This window comes from Pseudochaenichthys georgianus, chromosome 15, assembly GCF_902827115.2.
Source record: "Pseudochaenichthys georgianus chromosome 15, fPseGeo1.2, whole genome shotgun sequence".
Lineage (NCBI taxonomy): Eukaryota > Metazoa > Chordata > Actinopteri > Perciformes > Channichthyidae > Pseudochaenichthys > Pseudochaenichthys georgianus.
In genome coordinates this window covers 16,964,206-16,991,751 of record NC_047517.1, presented here as the reverse complement: position 1 = coordinate 16,991,751, position 27,546 = coordinate 16,964,206, and the positions used below count along the sequence as shown (strand labels likewise).

Sequence of the window (27,546 nt, the reverse complement as noted above, 5' to 3'; positions counted from 1 at the left end):
CTAAGATGGTGAACCTCTGTAAACCGCAGCTTTATCGGGCCATCGCTCACCAGTCTACATCCACTTAATTCCACTTGTTAGTGCAGGCAGACACAGAGGCCCATCTAATACCAAGTCAGGTCCGGCCCCTGGGGATGCATTGATTAAAATCCGACGGTGGGGTACCGTTACCATGGGGACGCTCATGCTTTCAACTGATAGGTCATTACCGTGGTGAAATGAGCCTCTGGGGAAGATTGGCAGGATTCGGAATTGAAGATATCCTTAAAGGAAGCTGCTCAGGGACTTATTACCGCCATTAGACGGCGGCTCACCACACTGTAAAGCCAACACGGTGGTCTGCTGAAGAGGATTGAGTGTGGAGTTTACTGACCTGTTGTCTGTTGTTGGGCGTGTAGGGTAGCATGGTGGACACGTGGAACATCAGCTCGTAGTCTTTGTAGGTGGTGTACAGAGAGTGTGAGCCCGTGGAGTCAGCTGTAACACAGGACAGGGCAGTCAAGGTCTCCGGCCTCATTACTAAAAAGGCCATTGTGTTAGATAAGCTGAAGATGTAATTAAATACAAATCACAAGTCAATACACTTTAACCGATATTGATTTTTTTATGTCGGCCTTTGTTTTCCTGTCCTACCTGTGGGCGATAATCTATTGCAGGTTATACAGTCAGTATGAAAAAGTACCTTATACAATCCAACTTAAACATGTTTAACTATCCCTTTATTGAGGCTAAAACAAAAAAACACACAAAACCCCCAAAAAAGCAATATTGTCCAGAGCTGAGCATCTGCACTCAGCAGGGTTAGAAGAGTGTGGGCTGAAATGTGAGTGTTTAGTTTTGGTGTCTTTAATCTTACTCTTGTTATCCAGCTGAGCTCTGTACTTAGTGAAGCCTTTGAGCCGCACCCTCTGGCCGAGCAGATCCAAGAACTCCTCCAACGCAGGGCCGGCACTCTCGTTGTTGTACATCTCTTCTTCTGTGCTCTGGCCCGCCTTACAGTAAAGCACTCCCACCTTGTGCTGGAAGCTTAGCTGGAATGGGGAGCATACACAGACACTCAGCGGGTAAGTATCCTTTCCTGTTGCTGATATGTATCACACACCACCACTCGTTACGTGCTGCACATTGTGCACTCAAAAGCATGCGAGTGCCCCCTTTCCATCATGTCACGGCTAATGTGAAGGCCTTCATAACCCTTCTAGGAGAGAGCTGAAATCCTCTTTTGTGACGCCAGGCTATGGATTTCTAGGAGCTTGGAGCCGAGCATAAATCAAGTCAAGCTAATAGCTGCTACTTCAGAGCAGCTGTGGCGCAACGAGGGATGAAATACTGACACATAGCATGAGGAGAACTTTGCTTCATGACAAGAAACTCAAAGCTTCAATCAATAACATTTTGATATGTTTTTAAAAGACTATACTTAAATTCTAGACGAAATAACAGGCCTTAAATGGCATTGGCAACACCCCACTAATAATACTCTTGATTCCACCATTGTTCAGCAAAAAGCGCCTCAAAAAAGATGCCAGAAATAGTAGTGTTCACAGACATACACAAGCAAGTTAAACTGCACAGGTCTTCACGGGGAGTTTTTTAAAAAATATTATCCGGAAAGGACAGGTCTGATAAGAACCTGTCTCAGGAAGAGACAGGACGGAATAAAACATTGGAGTAATTCTTCGCGCATGGAGAGAGTGGGAGGTCCTCTCCGCCAACATGAATTGTTCATGGTTTACAGCTCACTGATGCTGGCCAAGAGACAGAGTCAAAGGGGGGGAAATAGAAGAAAAAAAGCCCCCCTGTTTGTCACCTGTTACCCAACAAATTCACAGCTAAGGACAGCGTGATCTTGACCCAGGGTGAATGTGTCACTGCGGCAAAAACGTTTCTATGAATGCGAAGGCCAACAAATGATCTTTAAACTGAAACAAATTGGAATCGTCTTTTCCCTCCGTTACAGGTTATGGGTTCCCGCTGCGCTCCTGACACCGTTGTCATGATGACTTTCTCCATCAGGCCACCGCTCTGCACTAAAGCTCCTGCGTTTGGATGGAAAGCTATTATACGATCGAGCCCAGTGGAAATAGCCTCATGTGCAATGATGTGGTCTTCTATTTTTCATCCTGAATGATATGGACTCACTTAACCTCCTGCCCCTTTTAACGGACCTGCCGCCGAAGGCAAGGACGATCACATTGCCCTTTGGTGCAAATTTAGCGGTGCCTGAAAAGTGCAAAACCATCAGGACGAAAATACACGAGTAATGCTCCTGAGGCAAAGCTCATTGTGTAAGCGCCTTTGATGTGGGTTTTTTGGCGGCATCAGCTCATGTCAAGGTAGAGCAGCCATGAAAATAAAGAATTATGCCATAAAACAGATCTATGTTTAGCTAAAATAATCCACTTGCTAGAAATCTGAGCAGAAGATGCTAGTGAGCAGTTTTACTTATTCCTCTATCTATCCAGCGCTGCAGGGTAGATGTTTGCCCCTCTTCTTCTCTTTCTTCTATAAATGCAAAGATAGAAATACTTAATGAGCGGAGAGAGAAATGAGGACACTGCTCCCTTTGGAGATTTCTGCGGCGCACCTGAGGGATACAGCGGTGCCCTAACACAACATCGCTGTGACATCTGTCTGCACTGCAGTGTCCTCAATGCAGGAGACGTTTAAAAATAATGGCTCCCAAAAACAAAGCTACAAGCTTGCATCATTACACAAACAGTGTAACGATGACTTCTGCAGAAGTGTTCACATTCTGCAGAAATACCATCTAAAAAAGGGAATGTGGAACGTATAAGGGAGGAGAGAAAAGTCTCAGGGTGACTCAAAGTTAATCCTCAAGTTTCACTGTGACAGGGGATTGATTTACATAGGAGGGAGTTCAGTTTTGGAGTGTTTGCAGTTGGACGGGTTCATGAGTTTATCCTTTGTTTAAGTTGTAAAACCCAGAACTGCAGAGGAAATGTTTTTCTTTCTAGTTGAGGAAGATGGTAATTTGTTCAGCATAATTGAGAGGGAAAGATAAGTGACCTTTCTCTGACCTCTTCCATGATTTCTTCACTATCACTAAGCCCTTATCTTGTTCATTTTGCCGCCTTTATTATCTGGAGTTAGAAAATTAAAACTTGAAATCATATTTTTTTTTATTTGAAAGCAGCTGATAAACAGTTTTTATTAAACAAGAATTCCATTTTCCAGATGCAACAACAGATTCCTTTCTACATCAATGTTTTTTCTTATAAAATGAAATGCTTTTCCCTGTCCATCTGGCACACTGAGAGTTCACTGTGATCTGAAATACAGTCACATATGTTCTGTTCTCTTCTTACGTCCAGAGCCATTACAGCAGTGCTTTCAGAGATATTCTTTCTGCAGCGCTGATCATGAGGTTCATTTGAAGGCTGCCTGGCTCCGGGAAACTCTCATTCACTAGACTAGCTTTCTGTTCACCAAAAGAAAAGCTTTTTCACACACATGCACACCAACACAAAAACAGAGGACTCTGCAGTGAGCATACACACAACATGAATCCTGGGATAAAGCTTTCTGCTTGCTGTTGAAGAAAATGATGTACTCAAACAAAAACAGGCCTGGAGTCCGCTCTACTTTCTGAGTAGCAGCACTGCCTGTCCAATATTAGCTTCCTCGCATAAACACATTAGAGGGGCGGTGAAAGTCCAGTTTCATTCAAATGATTTTCGATTACGGGGTACTTAACATTTTTTACTTTTGCTCAACAAGCATAACATTAATGATTGAAACAGGACTGTACAAAAATACTGATGTCCAAATATAAAGTGGCTTCCACCGGGTGTTTGGTTTGAGGTCTGTGAGGAGGAGTGCGGGCTCTCCTCCTCCGAAAGTAGTTTCTTACATCACTTTATTGCTTTTTTCTCCCCTGTGTGTCAGTTTCGGTCTTATATCAAAGACGGTATCTATTCTGCATGCAGCCTCTCATACCAAAGGCATGAGGAGCTGCATGGCAGGTGAACAAATTCTCGTATCAGCTCCTTGAGATCTGGCAGGAAGCACTTCCTCGAGCACTTACTTACAAAGTTACTTTGCCATAATTGGATACACATAGTCTGTCATCATCTAAAGTGCATTTAACTTTCTTTGGAGAGGACACTACACTGCTCTTGTTTATGTGTGTAACACAATCTTAATATACAAGAGGACACGGCTGACACTTTCTATTATAAAAAGCCTTTCCCCAGTCAATTGGAAGGAGGGGTTCATGCTGATGAATATAATTACACTAATAAGCAGCCAATTCTCTGATAGTAAGACAAGCAGTACAGCACCAGCTAATCCTCAATCCTCTCAATCCTGCAGTTAATTAGATGAAAAATGAAAGGCCTTAAAATCACACAATGAATCCATCTCTGACACCTGTGACTATGAGAGCCCATATCACTAATAGCCATTTTATTCAAACGGAGATAATGCAAGATGACATCCTGCGCCACGCAGACAGAATACCAAATCATCTGCTCTCAGACAGAGTAAGCTGTCAAAAGTGAGTTACTTTGGCTTGTGTCCGAGTGTCATAACGGCAAAAAATGTGAGTTGAAGTAGTTGATGCTGGCTGCAGAGAGTGGGATTAATATTGATTCTAATTAGGTGTGATATTGGCTGTGTTACGCCTCCATGCGGGAGCCTGTGTTCATCTATAATAAGCAGCCCACATATGGGGTAAAGCTACCTGCTATTTGAAGTTAATCCTTTCCCCGTTTCCTTCTTTAGCTCACACAAATCAGAAATATAGACGGAAGCATCTTATGATATCAATACAGCACACCATTCTGTAATTCTAGCACATTATGTGTAATACTGATATGTGGCACTGAAGGCTTCAGATCAAACAGCTGGAACATATTTGTGGATGATAGTGAATTGGCTATGGCTTTACCTTATTTAAAGGATAGATTTAATGAGGGGGATGTTCATCAGCTGGTTAGCTTTGATTAGCATAAAGGCTGTAAATAGATATAATATAAACCTTATGAGGTTAGACAGTAGTGATTGACTATGGAAGTGATGCACTATTTATACAATGTCAGTATGAACTGAGAGTCTGTAGCAACATTTCCCCCCAAAATATCCTGTATTAGGTTATTCCTAATTTCCTATTGCAAAAAATTAAAAGTGTCCTACTGCTGCAGTTTGACCTTAACTGGGGAGACACGATTTGACTTGTACTATAGAGTAGTCACATGTAATGCAATGTATTGACTAGGGAGTTCGACTACAAAACAAGCTAAAAGTCTAATTCATGACAAATTGTCCAATTGTGGCTGGATAATTAAAACAACAATAATTTGTTTTGCTCACCAAGATATTCTGGGACCTGCAGTATTTAACAGCATTAATGTTAGCATTACATTAAAGAGGGGGTTGTCAAATCTTAAGAATTGCCTTAAGATCAGTGGTGAACAAAATATATCTTTGTTTGATTTATCCATACAAAAAATAAATAGTGGTTTTATGTTACCTAATTTATGCACTATTTTCTGTCAGCATGCAGTGATTTTCTAAAGTCTACACTAGTTTCCTGACAACCTCACAGCAACAACAGGACTCCAATAAGTCACTACAATCAGACAATAATAGGTCAGTTAAACTCCTTTAAAAAAACAGTTAATACCATCAATTGTCATTCTGACAATGCAACTTGTGAACAAAGACAAAATAGTTGCACTCAACACACTATAGGCTTCTCAATGTACTCACCCCCTGCTCGTCCAGCTTGAGGAGCTGCTCCGGGACCTTGGGGGAGTTTAGGGACAGCCTCAGACACGAGATGTTAATTTCAGGGATGACGTATTCCAGTACTTCTTTCAGCGGCAGGCCGCGGGCTGTCCCGTGTCTCGCAGTGGACGGGATGGCATCCTCCAGGATGGCTCCACGGAGTGTGGTCAGCTGGCAGAAAAGACCGATGATAAAGTTTAATCATCGGGTGTTATGAGGTTTTGATGTCCCTTGAACCATATATTAAACGGGACTGTTCAAAGCAAAATCAAAAAAGGTTTTTTCTTGCCTTTATTATATTTGTGAACAGGAATCATTTGTTTATAGTTAGGTAGAAATAAATAGTTACTATGTGAAACTGCTCACTATGAGGTCTTTGGTTGAATCTCTAACACTCGTCAACCCACATTAAAACAATCTAAATAAATAAATAATGACTTTTTGTTTGGGGGGGGTACCGTCCCTTTAAGGTAAGGTCGGCGTGTGTATTATTACCATATAGGTCATTAGGGTCATTCAATCAGTGATTGTATTCATTTGGATGCTATTGAGCCATTATATTTGACTTAGGAATTGATTTTAAATGTAGGCTTATGTGCTAACTGTTGTGTGAGGCCGTTATAATATCCTTTTTATGTTATGCCCTATTATGTAGGGCAATGGCTCCATTACAGCACCTTTGGAAGACATTAGGAACTTATATTCTAAATAATTAAGAGGGGCTAACTGAGCATTAGATGTTAAGTGGTATTTTACTAGTAAGATCGTTAAAGTGCCAGTAAGTATTGACCCAAACGGCTTGAAAACCCCCACTCTGTGTCCCCGGTGTTGTTGTTTGGAGCATCACAGACACATTTACGCCCATAAATCTCATTTCCATCCACGCTGCCTGTGAATGTCAGCAGTCAATTGTTGTCCGACAAAGAGGCTTTCTGAAAATCAGATTACTTAACAGACTTAGAAAGGATTTAGAGTGAGTCGGAGAGAGGCAGAGAGCGCCGGGGCTAAATGATGGGAGCACTTGCAAATAGATGCTCCGGCAGTTGGGGAGTTGAAATAGTGTCTGCGTGCTACTTGAAGGGCTAACGTGACCCAGATACATTGTTTCATGGTGGGAGTGGTGCTTTACAACAAGAATGGCATCGGATATCAGTGACATTTCCCTGCCTGACATATCTGTTACACCTGAATTATTCAGTGGAAGAGACCACCCAGCATCAATCAAGGAGAGCTTTCTGTACCAACAGGGACCGTGGCACTGTGCATTTTAGTTTGTGGATTAATCACGTTGTGTGTACACGCACGTGATGTGTGTGTGCGAGGCTGTGAGCCGGCGAGGACTGATCACGCTGACTCGGATAGACTACAGCATCAGTGTCTGCATGACTGACCAACAGAGTCACAACTGGCACAGACTCATTGTGCACGTTAGGGTGCTGGGAGGAATAGAGAGCTGCAAGGAGCCTCCTCTGGACTTCAGGGCAACTGAAGCATTCCTGAACCCCTGTACTGCTTGAATGAGCCCTGAGCTGATCAACCTTAACTTGTCTTGCTGAATGCATATGTTGGGAACATCATTTAAAAGCATGTTTTCGGGCCTGTAGACAATTGTTCAATAGAGCGATACAAATCTACCCCTAATAGTTCCACGTTGGTGTAAGACAACAAGCAGTGCAGAAAAAGTGCAGATGGGGTATTGTGGTTACCTGGCTGGTTCTGAAGGTGACTCTATAATTGTGCTGCATTCCATCTTTCTCTCTCCCGTCGTCCAGCTTCTCCCTGCGGATGCTGACCGCCACAGGTCCCAGATTTTCATCGACCCCAAAGTAGTTTTGATGTTCTGAAATGGGAAATAATTATTTGAATTAGACACACATTATTACTGCACCGATCCAGATTTGTCAGAATAAGAGTCTTTATCCTTTTTCACATTTGAAGAAATGCACTACTTTCGCTTCAAACAAATATCAATGTATAGCATATAGCCCGTGTATTTGTGTTTGATTATGTGGATTGGCCATGGGTGAGCTGTGACAGTGATTACAGAAAGCAGCAGGGGTCCAGTGGAGATTTGACATTGATTCATTTTGGATTAGAGGTTGGCATGTAGTGGTAGCACTGGGCTTTAGGAAAAAAACAAACAAATCAAAAAATAGAGCCAGGACACAGTTTGAACCTGGGTGACCAGTCACCGACCCAAATAATCTGCAGCATGGCGCTTCTCACACTATCAGACCAAAGCAATATAAGAACGCTTTTGTGTTGCATGGTTCAGTATTAAAGATGAATTTGGGAGTCTGAATAAAATATTTGCTTTAGATTATTCATTTTCAAGTAATGAATGAATAATCCCACCAAACGCACACATGTGTAATGCTGACTTTTTAAAACTTTTTAAGAACAAAAGGAATAGTTGGGAACCTTTTGAACCATTACTGATACGATTAAGGGAGACGTCATTCAATGTCATTTTGCTTTTGTTTTCATGACATTCATTCGATAATTAACCGTACAGAATGAGGAATATATGAAAAGATTTACAGTTAGAGCTACATTTAAACACAGTGGTTACACAGTAAGTGTCCTTAACCACCAGGAAGTCCCCTCAGGTCATGCTCAGAGTATTTCTGTACTTGTCTTTAGACAACATTTTAGTGTTTGTAGATTAAGCCATTATAAGAACTATGGCTAATTTCAGTGTCAACGTACAAATATTTGAAATCTGAAAGCTGCTTAAATAAGACACTCAAAATACACTGTACTTAATGATAATATTGTGTGTATGGGAGTGTGTGTTTAGGACATGGACTGGAGCAAGGCTTTGCAAACAAAATGCAGTGCCTTGAGCAAACAGCCCTTAATCCAGGCTAAAGCTGGGAGAAAGACCTGGATTCAGCCTACGACAAAGAAAAACCTCAGCAGAGACTTAAAGCGATGACATTCATTAAGAGATTTCTGCAGAGGTTTTGGCTTGGCAATGTAAATTCTCTGATTATTGTAACGGTGGCATTAACGTGGGGGCAAAGCACATATCATCATGAATACTGAATTAGTTGAATGGAGGCAACGCGGGGTTAACTGCCAGAGGAATGCAGAGCTTGTCAGGGACGGAGAAGTGAGTTCAAATGCTCTGTGAGGCATAAGGTCAAATGATGGTAGGAGGCCTTGTGGCCTTGTTGCATATGAACCACTAGGCATCAGAATACCAGCAGCATAGAGAGCGACGCAGTGTGGACTGTAGTAGTGAGAGCATTTTGTCAACGCATTTCTATAACATGTCACTGTTACTCAACACTTAGTTTTGACAATTTGCCAAAGGATGCAGACTGGATGAGTTTGATTGTCATGTCAAATGATGCCTCGCTTCCATCTTCCTGTCACTTCACACTTCTAAAAAGTTCGGCACATGTCTGCCTCACTTTTTTGTGACTCAAAGACTTTATTTAATGTCAAATATCTCCATCGGGCACGGTCAGGATGAGTAGCTCTCAGCCACCTATGACTAGCAATGCACTGGTCGATCTGCCACCATCTGATACATTTGCACATTGTGCCGTATGATGGTTAAAGTCAGGCATACAATGGCACAGACTGTTAGGTAAAAGCCACACACACACACACACACACACACACACACACACACACACACCGCATGTCATCGATAAGGTAAGGGTGCAAGCAGGAGATTTACAAGTCAAATCTGGAATGTGGAGGATCAACCTTTCTTTTCAACAATGAGGTCGAAATCAATTGGCCAAGTAAAGTTCAAAAAGTTGCATCTGTACCTGTTACGCTAGAGTGTTGGCACTGTAATCCAATAAAAAACAATTACCTTCCACTTCCTAAAAGGCTAAGAAACCCCTGGTTCACCCTCTATTGTATATCTCAATGTCTATCTACACATATATATATAACCATGACCTGTGTGTAACAAGTCTTGGCCCGTGGGTGTGAAGGAAACACTGTGTCCATTAGGGCGGCCTGGGGACAAACACTCCTGTTGCTAAGGGAAGGAGGACTTTAGGCAATCAATGGGATCAATGTTCAGCCCAGGTTGATAAAAGCTTGCCCTAAAGTGGTGACACACAGCCATGTTTGTGAGATTGAGTGTGTGTGCCTATTTTTATGTGTGTGTGTGTGTGTGTTTTTTGTGGTGAACCAGAGGTGATGACAGACTTGTCTTTCTGATAAAACACCTCGTGAAAAAAGGGCATAGGCTGCATCCACATACTGTGAAAGAGGCATCTTCTGTTAAAGCTATAACATGAGAATGAAGCTGACAGCAACACGGGGTATTTCTATTATACATTTGGCTGAATGAGCATAAAAACACAATACAGCTACACCAGGGATGCGTTAACTATGCGTGAGTAGGCTCAGTTGTACAGTCTGACATACTGTAAGTAGAGCAGATTCCTTTACGCTGGGTCTCGATTAAGTTTTCACGCTGTCACACTGAAGAGTATTTTTCCTAACACAGAGATTCTTTTTGAAGAAGGTCAGGCGTCTCTCAGTGTGAAAGGTGAAGCAGCTGTTTTCTGGGGAGGCTCAAGAATGGGTAACCCAATCTGCTGAGAGCGTCTCACAGACAGTGGGGAAACAGATATGTGAAATGCGGTGATGGGTCGGGGTCTGCGTGGTATTTCCAGTGTCGGCCATGTAGGTGTTTTAATGAGGGGACCTGGGACCTTGGCATAGTTTTACTGACCCTAAAGTTTCATAGGATGGGGTCGTCACACCCCTGCGGCCCCCACGGGGAACAGCTGCAACACACCCTCTCGCTCACCTCTCTCTTCTCACATGACTAATCACTGCTTCTCCGCGGGGTGGACATGACCGCTCTTCTCCCGAGGAAGTTAAACACACACCCTTGCGCCAAACACAAGACTGCTATTGTTCTGTCCCCTTATTTCATCTGGCCCTACAAAAATAAACCGGGCCGTCAAGATATCTGAGGCTATTCCATTTGGGAACTTGCTCACACAGCGTTGTGCATAATTTCAAGGAAATGGATTTGGCCTGGAAAGTTTAATAATCTTTAACATTGAGTCATTTCAATCCTCCTGTTATAACTCTGTTTAACGGAGAAATCACACATCATCATCATTAGCATTCCTTACCTCTGCCGTAGAAGAATTTGTGGTAGTAGTATGCTCCGAGGTCGATGTGCTCAATGATGTAGCGTTTGACCTTCTCCCTGTGGATAGGCTGGTTTTCTCGAGGCACCTCCAGAACAGAGACTCCTGCGTTGGTGCAGTGGGAACTTAAAGATGATTCGAAAGAGCAGCTCTCCGACATACCAGTGTAGTTGGCACTGTTGGCTCTGGAGAGGGAGATCTTCCTCTCGCCCTCGCCACCGACCTCGTTGCGAAAGTGAGGACAGCTCAGCACTAAGCCGTTGCTCTTCCGGTCCCCGTCATCAGCGTCCAGGTTCTCCTTGGGGTTCAACTCCTCCCTGCTGCCCAGTGGAGACTCAAACATGGGTGTATTTCCACTGCTACATGCAGCCGCCCCACTATCTATCCCTGCTCCGGGTCCAGGTCCAGTCATAGCCATAGCCATAGCCAACGCTCCACCTACGACTCCGCCACCGCTTCCTGCCACAGCACCAGGCCCGAGTCCAGCGGAGGCAGCTGAAGCCCCGGTGGTGGTGTTCTTCCTCTGACACAGGTTGGCTCTGCCTGCCACCGCCTCACTGATGTTGAAAAGAACGCTCTGGACGTCATAGTGCGCAAAGCATTTTTGGAAGCTGAGCGGCCGCCGGTCATCCTCTAAAGAGAGCCGCAAGGCATCACTCTCGCTCTTTATGGTACGCAGCTTCCTGAACAGGGAAGTTTCAGACGATTCGGATTTAAGGCGCCTCATGAAGGACTTGTCCGGCTCCCGGCTGTAGAGGAGAGAGTGGTCTATGTAGTCGTAGCCTGGAATGTGGACTATCTCACCCCTGGCGATCTGGGCTGCTGTCTGCAGGCTGGGGGAGAGTGCGACGTCGCAGCGCAACAACTCGGGGAAACCCATGGGCGGTATGCTACGGCGGTCCAGGGTTTCCACTTGGTAACCCCTTAGCATGGTGAAGAAGCCTTGACCAGCCAGGCCCTGGCGGTCAATGGAGGATGTGCTGCCGTACTCACGATGCAGAGACGCACCAGTGTTTGGATTGACAGCGTGCTGGTCCATTATGTCCTCAGAGTCAATGTCACTGATGGTTACATCGCTGTTGCTGCGTTGGCGGATAGGATGGAGACCATTCAGCGGTGAGTGGCTGAGGAGGTCGCTCAGTGAGTATTTGTCAGAGTAGTCTACCTCCAGGCAGACTGACTCTCCTTGCTCCAGTATTTCCACACAGTGTTCCTGCTGGCCGTTCTGAAACACTGGTATCACGCTCTGATAGTTTGGTGAAGGTCGTCCGTCCCATCCATCGCTCCTTGGTGGCCATTCTGTCGCTCTGGCCCTGACGCCCATTTTAGGCATGGCTGGAGTTCCATTTGTTTTATCAGGTTTCCCCTGCATGTTGGGGGCTGGTGGTCCCATGTTACCATTCAGGGCTTTGAGTTTCCTGTTGAATAGCTCCTCTGACTGCATGGCTCTGTAGTATTCTTCTGGGCCTCCCACAATTCCCGTGAGGTTTGATTTGTTATCCGTCACAGGGCTCAAAATACTCATATCCTGCCAGCAGACTCCTTGAAGAGCAGACTTTCAGGACACTTCTTCATTACATTATGTGATTTGCTCACTGCTGAGCGGAGGAGGAGCCTCGTTCCTGAGTCAATGAAGCAGCCGTCGTCATAACTCACAGAAGGCGGCTGGCACGACGATCGACACACAGCATTTGGATGTCAAGGACAAGTGTCTGAGGGGCGCTGAGGCACAGCGGAGCGAAGTCTTTTCTCACAGCGTGCCGTCAATGCAGAACGACAGCTGGAAGAGTTGGATCTGTGGCACGGAAACAAAAACAGAGAAAATGTTAGCACAAGGCGAGAGGGCTAGCACACTGTTACTGAGACATTTTCATTTCAAACGTAGGGAAAGGAAGTTGTGTTCCTTAAAATGACCCCAAACACAGCACATTCAGTTCAGCTATTAACAATGACAGAACGGCTGACCTAGATTGTCTGTACCCTGTTATCTTGAAATAAACTCCCACTAAGGGGTATGTAGAGCTGTATTAGTTTTGAAACTGTGTGGAGCATATCATCGAATACAGCTAATTAATGTATTTTCTAAGAAGAGCTGGTGCCATTATGGGTTTATAACAAGATAGATGGATATCATTGTTGGTGCTTCCAGCCAATGCCTAACAGATGGCGGTGAAGCAAATTACTGCAACAAGAGGCAGATGTTCGGCTAAATGTTCACATGTACCAATATCTGCTTCAACCGCTCGCAGCATCATCAAGCTGCAAATTATACAGAAGGGTAGTTTTGCATATTCAACCCCACTTCGCCTTTTGTATCTGATGGAGTTGATTAGGAGGAAAATTAACAACGACCCAATGAAGTAAATGGGCTATGACGTATAACAAATGTGCGGAAATATGACGTTGTGGTACACTCCACTATCATAACTACAGAAAATTATGTTTTCAAGTTTAACCCTTGTTCAGTTTTGTTTTTTTAACTTGGGGAATTATAATGAGAAAAAGAAAAGCTTGACAACAGCAGTATTATTGTTTAACCTGAACATCTGAGGACAGAGAAGGAGAGTGAAACATTGGTCGGCTTGTCCTAGAGAAACCACTTGGTTCCCCATTAGCCATTTATAGACCTTAGGAAATCAGCGGCGTGTTGGTCATATAGCCTTGTTTGAAACAATTTGACATGGACAATGTAATAAAGATGATAACAGACAAAGAATGCACTGTAAGGAAGTGAGCAACTCTTCTCTCATCAGTCCCATCCCATGCTATGAGATATGTCACAGGGTCCCGGGGGGGGGGAAGTGACTGAGGTGCTACGCTGGATTCATCTCCTCAAACACTGACTTCTGCATAGCAGATTACACCACGCCACAATACAGACACCAGGTCATCCTACATTGGCCTAAATGCTTTTTTCATGTTCTTTGGGCTGGTGGTGTGCCTCATTCCTCCCTTTTCTGCAATCATGTGAAACCCCCCCGGGTTTTAGAGTAAACCCTCCACATCACAGAGAAAAAGGGCACTGCTAGTTTCTTTTTGCTTCAGTGAATATGTGAAGGCAAGTTTAAGATGATTTGTCTTTGGAAGGTTTCTCTCAGTTTCAGCTCCGTCCACTTGCCTTTAATGTATTATATATTTTGCTACCAGACAACTGTTTACATTCCACATGTAGTTAGGGAGGAGGGTAAACTATTTTGGGATTAAAATGTGGGTCACATCAAGATTAGCTGCAGACCGACAGACTAGACCAAATACACTCGGGATGACCGGGAAATAATAAAGTATGCGGCCAAATACAGGTTAATGCAGGCATGACGCAAATGTGTAGAAGTAGATTGATAATGATAACTCCTTCTGCCAAACTATCCACAATCCTCTCCCTCCCATTTCAGACTGGTCTGGTTATGAAACCAGCTTCATTCACAACATAGAAACTGTATTAAACAAAGGTTTGGAGAGGACGGCAAGATTTTGTGTTGTGTCATGTGAATGCATAACGTAGCGACAAGCACTGCTCTGGGAAATATGTCTGTCTGTTACAGTTGGCGTTTGATGAATAATGGAATATCTCCCGGGTTGCAGTGTTCTCCTCAACAATGCCAACGCCTTATTTTCAATGCAGATTACATCTTTATCTTTGTCTGAAAAGGCTAACATGGAAGATCGTGTATTATTCAACACTATTCATAACATAAAACAAACAGTAACATAGTAACAACAGCTATAAGACAAAAATAAGAGCAAAATGTTTAATATGTGATTCTAAATCGTACAGGAGAAGTTGTTGTAAAATGTAATCATTTAAATAAAGTCCAAATTCCTCAAAATGGTTACGATTGCAGTACTTAACAATACATATGGTTGTACTCACATTCCAGCACTGCTGACTGTCTCTTTTAAAAAAAGATGAGCTGTATGCCGATGTGCTCGTCGTGTAAGCGGGCCCCAATGTTACCATTTATTTTGAAGAATGACCCCTATACAAAGTCTAAATCTGTATGTCTATTGTACTTTACTGCATATTGTAGAAGGATAATTGTTTCTGAAATATTTGTGAATCCTAATTCTCAACTTGACAAAAGAGAGAAAATGGGACCTCTGCCAAATGCAATATCCATCACCCCGAGACATCATGCGGGATGCCAAAAGAAACAAAGACTCTTGGGAAAATGACTGTAAAGTGCTACTCTTGCTGCTGGAAATGTATTTGAGGTTTCTGTAGGTCAAGCAAAAATACATGTGTCTAAAAGCTCAGGTCTTTTTCCCAGGCATGACAGTGAGCAGAGGTGACAATATGGCCGTCTGCTGACCAACGGCCAAATGGCACGCATTGACTCAACACAGTCCCTTTCACACTCACAATTAGAGCTAGTGACAGCAAAATGTGCCACCTGTGCAAACAGCTTTATCAATGGGGACACCCCAACAGAGGCTTTAACAGATGACTGAGAACAAGAAGAACAAAGAAACGGACATACTGTAATCTCAAAGCATGACAACAACACCGTGTGAAGGACTATTCACAGTAGTCTGTGGCGAGCAGATAGACAACAAGATGGAGGTGTAATGCTGTGTCAACACAGAGAAAGAAAAGAAAACAATCAAAGTTTAATATTCATTTCAACTGTTAGGAAAGAATTGACAAACTCAAAATTAGGGATGCTCCGATCGATCAGTCACCGATCGAGATCGGCCGATACTCACTCTCTACCGATCGATCGGTGCTCTCTAAACATGCCGACCGCGAGAGCCGATCGCATGACGTAAAATACATGACACTTTTCTCTGTGTGCGGCAAAACAAGCTCGCCAAAATGGCTTCACCGGTCTGGCATTATTTTAAGGTGTCCGAAAAAGACAATAAAATAGCGGTATGCAACGTGTGTGTGAAGCAGAAATCCTGCAGCTCCGCCCGCTGTGACGGACCGGTGAGCGGAGCGAAACACACAAGAGTTAGACCTAACACACTTAGCTATTTTATCTACCTCTGGAACAAGCTAAACTAGTTATTATAAATATATTTATTCTTCACAGTCGGGTCACTCATTACTGGATCAGTGAGCTGCATGAGATACTGACAGGCTGTCAGGAGAGAGAGAGAGAGAGAGAGAGAGAGAGAGAGAGAGAGAGAGAGAGAGAGAGAGAGAGAGAGAGAGAGAGGAGAGAGAGAGAGGGGGGGCGAGCGAGAGAGGGGGAGAGGGAGAGAGAGAGGGGGAGAGGAAAGAGAGCGCTTCCGCTCATTTTAATGTAAACTTGAATAATGTACATCATTTGAATGTAATAACTAAGTTGATTGTTGTCTGTGGAAGCTCCAGTGAATGAGCCCCATTAACTGAGTTGTAATCATCACTTTAAATGGAAGATTTAAAGTGATGTTTAAATCTTCCATTTAGGCCCCGCCCACTCGATCGGTATCGGCCGATACTGATTCCGGCGATCAGCTCCAAAATTGGCGATCGGAGCATCCCTACTCAAAATATAAAAATAGCAATGAAAGCTTAAAAAAAACGTTACGTACGTATGTTTATAGCACATACATCTGTTAATAGTCCACACATTTATTTATATATTATTTTGTGATAAAGTATCTTATTGTACTGCACAGTATTTCATTAAAAAAAATCTGTTTCATCTCATTTGATGTATACAGTTTACTTTTGTCATTTGCAATATGTTCTTGCACTATTTCATGTCTCTTCTCCTTGTATGTCTTAAGGGGATTTTATGCTGCTTTGTTGGACAAGCATGGGAGAGCAACAAATACTACGCTGTCGCTATTGTGCATGTGACAATATTATAGTCTGGAATATTTGAATGGAGCTTCCCTATTTAACCTCCAATTCCCATTTATTTTGAATTTAGCGTGCAAAAATGAAGGTAAAAACATAAGAATAAACAAAGTTCTTGTGTTCATAGTGTCTAGCTTCCCAATGTTTGTGATCTTACACAGGGTCAGTAAGAGGTTAGCTGGCCCTTATTTCCCAGTGAGGGCAGGACAGGGTAAACTGAACATGGTGGTCCGTGTTTCCCTTTCCTGCCTTCTATTAGCCTCTTCCCCTGTGACAGTGATTAATGAACACAGTTGTACCATGTCTCATTCCACATCAACCCCTCCCCCCTGCACCCCCTAATAGAGGGTGCCACAGGCTACTTGGTCAGCAGAATCCGTCTTCTGTGTGACCTGAAGGAGGCACTTTTCTGCCCTTGCCTTTGTGTCTGTGTGTGCAGGGGAGGCAGCAGATGGAGGGTGGGCAGTGTGCTTTGCTAACAGCCCTTTATTACTGGAGTAATGCATCGCCATTATGGGTGTTTAAGACACAAGGCCTGGTGAACAGGGGGAAGGGATGGGGAAGGAAAAGAGAGGCCTAATTACAGTAATGAACTCATGTTCTGTCTCTGATGTTGGATAGTTCATCCAGGGAGGAGTGGCCCAGCGGTTCAGACAGGTCTGAAAATAATCCTCTGACACTGTGGCCTGATTAAAGGCCCGGCGGATATTAATATGCTGTCAAAAAAGTTCACGTTCTGTCCATCGTCCCAAGATTAATCTTCCACTATTACTGATATTTCACCCGGGCAGGACACACGGAATGATGTCGGCCAACTGTGACAGACTCACTAGACTGAGTGACTTCTCATTAGTCACTTCTATGACTTCTAGAAAACTGTCCTGTGCTCATTGAGAGAAAGTTCCTCTTCGCAAAGCTGCCGATTATATCTTTTTGTTGCAGCGCTCCAAGTCCTCCATCTTTATTGTATCTTATAGATCAAACTGGGTAGTAAGGTAGCAGAACAATACTTCACTCCTCAACAAAACTGAGCTATGAGTAAAATAATTGCACTTTCGAAAAAGAGGTTTATGTAAATTAAGTCAATGCAAGGATGTTCTACAAAACAGCACTGCATATATTAACACCAAAGCTCCATTCGATGCCAGATGCAACATTATTAAGATTGCTCCACTCAGAGCTGACAGCACTTAAGCAAATGAGTCACATACTTTATGCTCAAAAAGCAAGGGCCTTGTCATGAGACCTTAGAAACTATTCTTGAGAGGAATGCCAAATCATCTGAATGGTTGGCAACAAGGTCCTTTTCAGGTAGCCATGATTTTCTAAAAAGCCAAACCTGTCACTTGTCTTAGACCTCGGGTAACATTTGAAAATATTGTCTGCAGAATTAACTAGTTGATGTGTGAAGGTTTGGTCAATTATGTGTGCGAAAAAGTCATCTGGGAGTCACAATTATGCAATCAAAATATCACGATTTGCATATGTGTGGTCATCAAAGGCGCCATTAAACTGCATGTCTCTGCCTGTAAACCCATTGCGCATCATTACAGTCTATCATAATAAAACCGCAGCCTATTGTAGTTAAAAGACACATGGCTCCCAATTAAACCAATTCTATTCGAGACATGTTTTTCACTTCCTTGAAATGTCACATTCCTCTTAAATATCCTCTTTAGTGTCCAGCACCTCGGGTCAATCATGTTTATTTAGCCCCTAGCAAGATGCTGGGCCACTCGGAGCCTTGGGGCGAACACAGACCTGTAATTATGGACAATTATCTTTAATAAAGCCCAGAGTAATTGAGCCCTATTAATGCTCCTCTGTTCTCGGGGAGCAGGAAGTAGTAGCCGGCCTCGTCCCCAAGACGCCGTGACCTCCCGAGTCGAGGCCAAGCTGCAATGCAGTCACCTCCCCTCACGCAGCCAAATTAGGGTGCCATGTAGGTTAGAGGCCAAGATTATTACACCCATTTTCTAGCTCATGGTCTTCATCATGTAATGAGTCAGGCAGCGTTACTATGTGAAGCTCATTTACAAGTCTTTGTCAGTCCATTTCTTTTGGTTCCTTTTTACCGGCCTTATACTGCTTAGTGCTGACAGGCTGCAGCCAATCAAACGTCTGAAGTATCACTCTGTTCATCCTTAGTTTCGCTGCCCGACACTTGGTTCCTCAATCAAAAACAATGAATCACATTCCATGACACATCAAACTCAAATACAATCAAATCTTCCTCGCACACAATAATAGTGTTTCGTCCTCCGAGGAGTTGATTTATAACAACGTGGGGGCTCTGTTTTCAATCCTCTATTGAGAGCAGCTGTTGCAACCTTGCGGTGGGAATCAGAGGGGAGTATGCGATAGTTTTGAGCGATATTAAATTTATCGTGAAGTCAGGGAAAGACGGGGAGAACCAGACGCAGGCATCTCCAATCTGATGAAAACACTTGTGTTTCTGCTTCAGTGGAGCGATTATTTACCTTAACTGGGTAAGCAAAGGAGAATGGGAGGTTAAGAAGAGAAGTAAAAGTGGTGGAGTGAGAAGAAGAAAAAAAAGGAATGGGAGTTTTGCCAAACCTAGCTCAAAGAGATTCCTGCAATTAAACCACACGACCAATTAATTGGGTGATGTTATCCTCAAGAGTGCATTACTGGGGCCTGGGAAAACAGGCATACCATCTTCCGTGTGTGTGTGTGTGTGTGTGTGTGTGTGTGTGTGTGTGTGTGTGTGTGTGTGTGTGTGTGTGTGTGTGTGTGTGTGTGTGTGTGTGTGTGTGTGTGTGTGTGTGTGTGTGTGTGTGTGTGTGTGTGTGTGTGTGTGTGTGTGTGTGTGTGTGTGTGTGTGTGTGTGTGTGTGTGTGTGTGTACTGCTTACACCAACTATGAAGGTATTGACCAAAAGAAAACCAAATGCACCATTCAACATCTTCCCCTTTCATCTGCTGCCCATACAATTCAACCTCACAGCAGGGAGGAATCTCCCACCAGCTGACACTCAAATTAGCACTGATGCTAAAGCCCTGCCATTAAGCGCCGATCCCACCCCTTCCTGAACACAGCGATCCCTCCCTATATCTGAGCCGGTAAGAACCCAATCATCTAACTCCACCCTCTCTTATTGTGGTCAGGCCACCAGCCGAACGCGCCAATATTGCACGCCGGGAGTAATGCTGAGGTTTTAATGGCCAGTGTGAAAAGAGGGTCACACCCTCAGTGGGAGGTAAGGAAACCAACAAAATGAGTTCCAGTTCATCGAGCCCGATATGTGGAAACAGCAAACTATATTCAGCCTGGTTATCATTTACAAACAAGGATAAGAGGTTAAAACCACACACGTTTACATTTATTTAGGCTAAGCGGGGTTGCATAAGTGGTAAGCTTCTGAATTAAACATAATACTTTGCAAGTGACCGGTGGAAATGTGACAACATCCTCCACCAGAGAGGATAGAGGGCTGTATGTCAGTAACCAAACAGAAAGGCAGTTCATCCCCAGCCTCCCGGTGTATCCCAACTTCTCCTCTTCATGTCACTCCATTTCTGTCATTTAGAGCTACACTATACTCAATTTGACATCTAATTTGGCTTGTCCTCAAAGGGTGTGACTTGAGGTCTGCACCCTCCACACAAAAGGGTGCAATTTGCAAGTTGTGGAAACATAAGGCCAGAAATCCTGAGGTGAAAGTTGAAATGAATAGATGCAGATGCTCCAGCTGCAGCTTGTGTTACAGGAGGGGGAAGCTGATTTAGAGTCCTGGTGCTGCTTTACAATGACAATAAGCAGACGAGGAGCTAGTATGTTTGTTCTCTAAAACAAACATGGAGACAGAGTGGAGGGATTATTTTCTTCCAACAGAGGAGGGGTACAAATGAGGAGAGGAATGTGTGCCAGCCACTTTTATGATGTGCCAAAATGAGAGTCCCATTACCTTAAAAGTCTCCCCCTATCTACCCCGTCCAAAAAGGCAGGAAATCCATGAACACTCCAAGTAAACACGCTTAATGTCATTTTAATCATTGGAGAAGTATTCAAATGCATTTTGACATATGCTGTATTTTATACTTGATTTAGGACCAGATTAACGCAACTAGTACATTATCAGTGCTGATGTCTCATAATGGCAATATGAAATGTGACGGGTTTAGCGAAGGAGCAGCATTAGTAAATCGCCGTGTGTTTGTGGACCATTCTCATGGAATTACTAGTTTATTGATTTTGAAGAATTGCCTTAAAGTGATTTGTTTTGGTGTGAAATTTGGTCCACCTGGCTTGAAAATAAAAAAAACAATAGCCAAGGAACATAGCTCCTAATCTGATGACTCAAATGTGGAACTGATCATGTTAAACCACACAGAGTTGCTTTGGCTCGGTTATTACTGTAGGTTTAATCCGGCTGCATTCATCGAAACACAATGCAAAACTCAGATGATTCAAACTTGCCATATTGCCCGAGTAAACATGCCAGTTCTGTTTTTTAATATACAACCTCCATGTTCTTAGCTTTAGACCACACTGACCATTTGACATGATGCACACAAACACACGCGGTGAGCTCATACCAACATCACAAAGGGCAGAAGCAGAAGACAGTTTTCAAAGAAGACAAGTGTAAGTTGTAAGTGTAAGAGCGGCTGGGAGAGGGGGGGGTGAACAGAGGGAGCTCCTGCAAGAGCAAGTAGGCGATTAGAGGCTTTCTGTTTACATCTCAGTGCACACAGACCCGAGTTGACCCTACAGCATAAGAACCATCAGTAGAAGAGATAAAAAAAAAGGAGGTCAGACAGCAGTACGGAGTTAACATGCACCCTCATCGTCTCATCATTTCCCGGGCGGCCGGCCTAACAATGCACTGTGGGAAATGCCCAAATTCACGGATACCCTGTCAGTGCCCCAGGTGCACAGACTTAAGAAGAACACACAGGCTCTATCACACAAGCGCAGCAGTGTATCCAGGACTCTATCCTCTGGCATGAGAGCTACTTCAAAAGAAACTCTTTATAATCTGTCTGCATTTTGATCTATATACAACCCACAAGTTAGAAAAACACACTTTGCTTCTGGATTGAAGAGACGAGACTGCAAAAAAAGGAAGTTGTTTCATACCAGACTTAAATACTTTCATAACAACGTTTGAAAATTGAGCAGCTTTCCACAGATATAAGACAGCTGGACTGAAAGAGGCCATGGAGATGAAGCTGCACTGTCTGATATCTGTGGTTACACAGCTAAAGCCGAGGTCACTGCCCTCCACAAGCCATCTCGCCACACCTCATCTGTCAACAGTTGTGCTCTCACGTGTAAAATCAAACAAAAGATAGTGGTTTGCTTTGCCGCGGACTCTGTGGTTCGGACTTGTGGTTATTCCTAGCCTTATCACGGAGGCAGCTTACACGAACATGAGTCTGTTTTCCTACGCCACTGAGTGCACCCATGAGTATGCTCCACTTTGTGCTAGCAGTAGCTCCATCTGGAATGTCTAAAGCGCGGGGGTCAGCCGAGATCCGACTCCATCTCACTTGGTTCAGGGAACAGTGAGTATTTACCCAACAGAAATGGTCAATTCTTTTCATTTCCTGCACACATTCAGATCTTATAATATCTACCATATGCTCAGTTCCAGACAAAGAAAGGGGGTTCTGCCAATAGAGAGTAGTTTGTTTCAAGCACTTTGATTGTGTATTGAAGCCAGGGAACTAATGGGGGGGAGCCATTGTAAATCCAATTATGTGTATAGTAATCCATGCAACATGAAGGCACATATCTTTCACTTCTGCTTCTCTGCAAACATCAGTTGAGTCTTCGGAAAGGAATCGATTGTGTTGTGAAGCACCGCAGCATGTTTTGAAGCCGCGCATGTTAAAAGGGTTCAAAAGCAACATGTTGTGCTATAAAAACAATCAGCGTGTCACTAGCATTTTGGCATGCTAAATGTTCAGTAAGTATCCACTACAGATGTTCTTCAAGTGCTTCAAGAGTCACGAATCTGAGCCAATACTCAATCAAAGTCATTTCACGCAGTATTTCTATTGCAAAAAAAGTATACCTTCTTGTGTAATTTCTAAATTCCAATGTCAGGTAGTGCATTAAGATGACAGCTGTTGATAAAACGTACAATTTACAACTGCAGCTTTGGAATGAAGATCTTTACGGGCCAAGATTAATATAATTACTAACAGCAATCCATCAAGTAGGAGCTTAACCACAGTCACAGCTCTGATGCTAGCTTCAAATAATCACACTGACGAGGTGTAGGGCAGAACTATGCGGTAAAGTTACGTTTTGTAAAGAAAAGAGCCCCTGTTCTTGAGTTGGAGTGGGTCTCATATAAAAGCAGCACAAAGTAGTGTGGGAGAAAGACGGGCCTTCTCCTGGCTCCACTAAAAATGGGAGTCTCCTACCCTGTGGCCCTGCCAGCTGGCTGTGTGCCCAGCGCCTGCCAGGCAGCACACTGCCATTGTCCTTTAGTTGGTTCAGGGTGATCTCAGAATTTAAATAGACAGGACTACAGAATTTGCCAGTTTATACACACATGAAAGTACAGCACTGCGGCAAACTGAGCCCCTCGATGCACTGAGTTAAAAGATTTAAGTGAGGTTGTAAACTTGGTAAAGGATCAGCGAGAGAGTCCCAACTCGGATACAAAATTAATGAACACCGAATAATATGACTAATGGAATAGCGTGTTATTAGAAATGTGGCTAGCGGTGCTACCACGAAGCACTTAGTTGTACGTCAGATAACATTAACAAGCCGCATTAGTATCACAACTGAGACGCACATGCATAGTTTTAGATGTCACTCCCACGGCCTTTTCAGGTCCCACAGACTGAAGCTTCTGTATGCTCCCGACAGAAGGAGGCCGTGTTTGTTTTTGGCTGCTCTAGTGGAGCCCCGCAAACACAGAGCACTGGGCTGTGGCCCTTCTCCAAAAGGGACCATCTGTCCCCCGAACTTGGGCTAGCCACACCAGCTTTCAGTGCTATGGTGGGACAGAGCTGGAAGTGCAGGGTTGATGCGGCCCAGCAGGCCTCCAGAAGAAAACTAGCATCTATTTCCATCAGCACACATCCTCCCTCAGCATGCTGCTTACCCTGCAACCTCCAAAGCAATGACAGCAGAGTGCACTTTCTCAGGAACAGAGAGAAAGAAAACAAGGAGAGGAGGGACGAGATGGTGAGAAGAGGGCTCGCTTTACAAAAGGGAAGCTGCTAAAAGATTCTTTGAGTTTGGATCGAAAGCTCTGGGCTGCCTCTCCTTTTGCTACGGTCAGTAAGAGTCCACATATGCCCCTTTCACACAAACACGTTTTCAGCTCCGGCTCGGAGCTAGAGCCTGAAAAGTACCGGTTTTTCCTGTTCACACCGCAGAGGCGCCGCCTCTTAGCTCCGGAATCCGGTTCACTTCCAGCTCCAAAAAATTGTCGGTCTAGAGGCAAGAGCTTCGGAGCTAAGACGCGGCTTCGCTTACGTCGAGGCGGGGGCAGGGGCATGGGCGGGATCAACCTTCTGAACAACAACAAAATGCCTGCGTGTGATGTTTGTAAAGTTCCAAGTAAAGTCGTCCCTTGTAAAGTCGTCTGATGCCTTCCATTTCGTTTCGTAAGAGGATAACCAAAGCGAACAGCGCTTCAATACAATCGACCATTATTGTTGTTGTTGTCGATGTGAGGGATGTCCGCGCGGTTTGGATTTTATGAAGCAGGCACGTAAACGGTGACGTCATGACGCAGCAGCGGCAGCTCTGGGCGGTGTGAACAGAGCGGGAGCAGAAAAGGGAAACCGGAGCTGAACCAGAAAAGCTCCCGCTCTGAGCTAGAAAGGGAAAAGCGCTGGTGTGAAAGCCGCAAAAGTCACATTAGCAGAGGAGTAGGTAAACTGTGAAACTGCTAAGATTGAGAGATGACACGCTAATGCGCAAACACATTCACACACATCACTCAGGCAGGAGCAAATGCTGACCAGCAGAGCAACCTCAGAGCAGCGGAAACGTATCTCCCTTATTTCAACCGCGGCACACATTTTCTTTTCAAAGTTTGTTTTTTAGCCTCGGACTAGTGTTGCTGACAGAAGACTGGCGTAAGATACAACATTTGGACTTCAGGGCAGCACTTGGAGGTTCCACCGCTGACACAGGATAGAGGTTTAGTCAACCGGAGGATGCGAGGGGTGGGGAGGACACGAGTAAACACGGATGAATCACGGGTTTACTCACCCTGCAACATCTTTCTGTTGAGACACAGAATCACAAATTCCTCTTGTGATACTCCCCAGAGGCTAGAGTGCTCAAACATACATACGATTGGCCTAAAACAACAATATGCTCACTTAAGAGATTCAAGTCAAACTGAGGTCAATATGCATTATTTAGCCTTTAAATGGTTTCCTTCGAGGCCGTTGAATGAAAACCAACATTAGGTATCAACTGTTGCCATGCTTACCTGATTGAGAGAATCCATTTTCATCAGAGCTATAAATCCTAAAGGCAGACGACTCAAAGCCATGCGAGCCGCTGTGCTAATGAGCCCACTGTGGAGATGCTATCCAAGTGCATTAATAAATCCATCAGCCACTTGTTGAGAGGAACCCGCCTCACTCCACAGCAGAAAGCCTCGAAAATAAACAAGCCTTCCTTCTGCGCCTTTACCCAACAACACGTCCGGGGAGAAAATGGAGAAAAATAGACTGAAAAGAAGCTAAGAGTAAAATAAGGAAGAGTCTGCCTGCCATCGGGGAGTCAATATAGTGAAATGCATACAGCTGCCCCTTAATGCTCACTACCCTCTCCCTCCCCCTGTGACCAAGCCACCAACAGAATGAATGATACATTAGCATATGTAAAGGAAAGTAGGTGGCTGTGTTGGGTGGGGGAACTGTTGGAAGTTGGTGGTTGGGGGGGAAGGGGTGGGCCGTGACATTCACAGCTCCTTGGGCTGACAGGAAGGACAAGGGAAAAAGAGGGGGAAAAGCTATTGTCACAGTGAAAAGATGCCAATCCTGTGCCCTTCCTTACGAGTGCTTACATTTGGAGCAACGGGAGATGGAGGAATCCACTTATCTGTTCTGAACCACAGCTTGGTACAAAAGTCTGTCTGACTAACTATGACTTAAACACACTAAGGTAAGAGGAAAAAAACACAACCAGAGAGGGAGAATTGCCCCTTATTTTAAAACTGATAATCCGTCTAGCACATGCCATATGCTGAGCCTGCATATCTTTACCTCCAGCAGAGCTAGGAAACAGACAGGAGGGATGTAAGGGGAGGAGAAGCAAGGAAGAAAAGTGTATGAGAGTTCATCTCTGCAGAGCGCTATACTCTGATGCCTCACTGCAAACAGCTGTGGGTTTAAGGGCCTACACACAGCAAGCCGGAGAATTAGCGGCAACAAAGAATGACGGCAGTGTGCTCAAGTGCAGCTTTGGTGAGCAGACGTGACGCATCAGAGACTGCAGCTGACAGACAGCAAGCCCCAGTCATGTCGGTTCTGCACCTGCACGGCGGGGAATAACAAGATAAGTGGTATATTACAAGTTGCAACTGGCAAAGTCAATGCTTGCATTCAGAAAAAGAGGCAAATGCAACACAAAAAAACATCCAATTTGCGGTTTCAAAACAAATTTGACTATTTAATCCCTTTTCTTCTGGTGCCTGCAACCATTATCAGCTTGGAAAGGCACCAGAGTGGTGACAGCCCTTGACGCCTGCTGGTCTACACAGACTGTAGGTGTGACTTTTCTGCCATGTCATGACCAAGTCTACAACCAATGTGTCTTTATGAGGAGATCTAGATCCTTTCATTTTGACCAAAAAAAAGGGAAAAACAACAAATGATCCAACTAATCGACTTCGATGGCAACAGCCCTAATTATTTTTAAAAAATGTATGAGAAAAAGTAATTGTTTTACTATTACATACAGACTTCTTAGTAGCAATTTCCTCTTATGCAAGCACGGATCCGCTGGTTTTAGCTTTATTCTTTGAAATGTTCAAATTCGACAAGACGTCAGGTTCTGTCATGAAGTGTTTGATCAGTTGCTTTTTGATGCCGCTTGTTGTTTGAGGTCAGCCCAGTGTGTCACGGCCCTATATCATTGTGAAAGTGAAGCAGTCTTGTGACTAAGGGTTTATGGCTGAAATGCGGGTGTGGAGACTGTTATAAAACCCTTCTCAACTACCACTGAAGCACTTCTGAGCAAAGCACTTTGAACAACTATATGACCATCATTAAAAGCTACACTTGTGCTTTACAATAACTATAGGTATGAAGAATGTGTGCGAGTGTTTATGTGACGCCAGTTATTTCTGAAGACGTCAAACTTCTTAAGATGCATAAACAGGGTAAATAAAGAACAACTCTGTGAGGTAAATGAGTTTTGATGATAGATTTCTCCTTGTGTAGTGCAACATAATTGACTTTCGGGGAGCTTAATTGGAAAAACACTAAAACAGTGTCACTAACCACTTCCTGATGACTACTTTGCTCTCTCTGGTTGGAGGTAGGAGCATGTTAATAGCAGGAAGTGACAGACTTTAATCAAGCTGTATGAATGGCAGCAAGTACAGGTCTTTGTGCCACAAACTGCTTTGATCTCGCCTCTGCAGGCAGGTTCTCAGCTTTGATTCAAACTAAGGGGAAGGAAAAGGGTTTTATTTGAAGAGTGGGAAGCCCCAGGAGGTAACACTTAAGAGTTCTTGTCACTGCATCCCAGCAAACTATTCATCAGCCTACACACATGTGCAGCAGGGCTTGTGTAGAAACACACAATCCCACAAACGCTGCTCGTTTGCACATGGACGTCCGGGTCTGATGGGTAATTTACACACCAAGGGTAGTCATTACACAAACGGATACACATGCAAAACGACAAACA

General features: G+C 44.0%; 1 protein-coding gene across 4 annotated transcripts in view; it reads right to left on the bottom strand.

Moving 5' to 3' along the window:
• sipa1l2 (signal induced proliferation associated 1 like 2) overlaps window positions 1-27,546 on the bottom strand; it is an 81,692-nt gene that overhangs the window by 38,745 nt on the left and 15,401 nt on the right. For all 4 annotated transcript variants that reach the window (XM_034100695.1, XM_034100697.1, XM_034100694.1 and 1 more), the window contains exons 2-6: window positions 10,872-12,684; window positions 7,458-7,591; window positions 5,734-5,922; window positions 857-1,031; window positions 374-477 (exon numbers count right to left, since the gene is read on the bottom strand). In XM_034100695.1, the coding sequence (XP_033956586.1) occupies window positions 374-477; window positions 857-1,031; window positions 5,734-5,922; window positions 7,458-7,591; window positions 10,872-12,414 (2,145 nt within the window). In that variant the 5' untranslated portion in view covers window positions 12,415-12,684. The remainder of the gene's footprint in view (window positions 1-373; window positions 478-856; window positions 1,032-5,733; window positions 5,923-7,457; window positions 7,592-10,871; window positions 12,685-27,546) is intronic.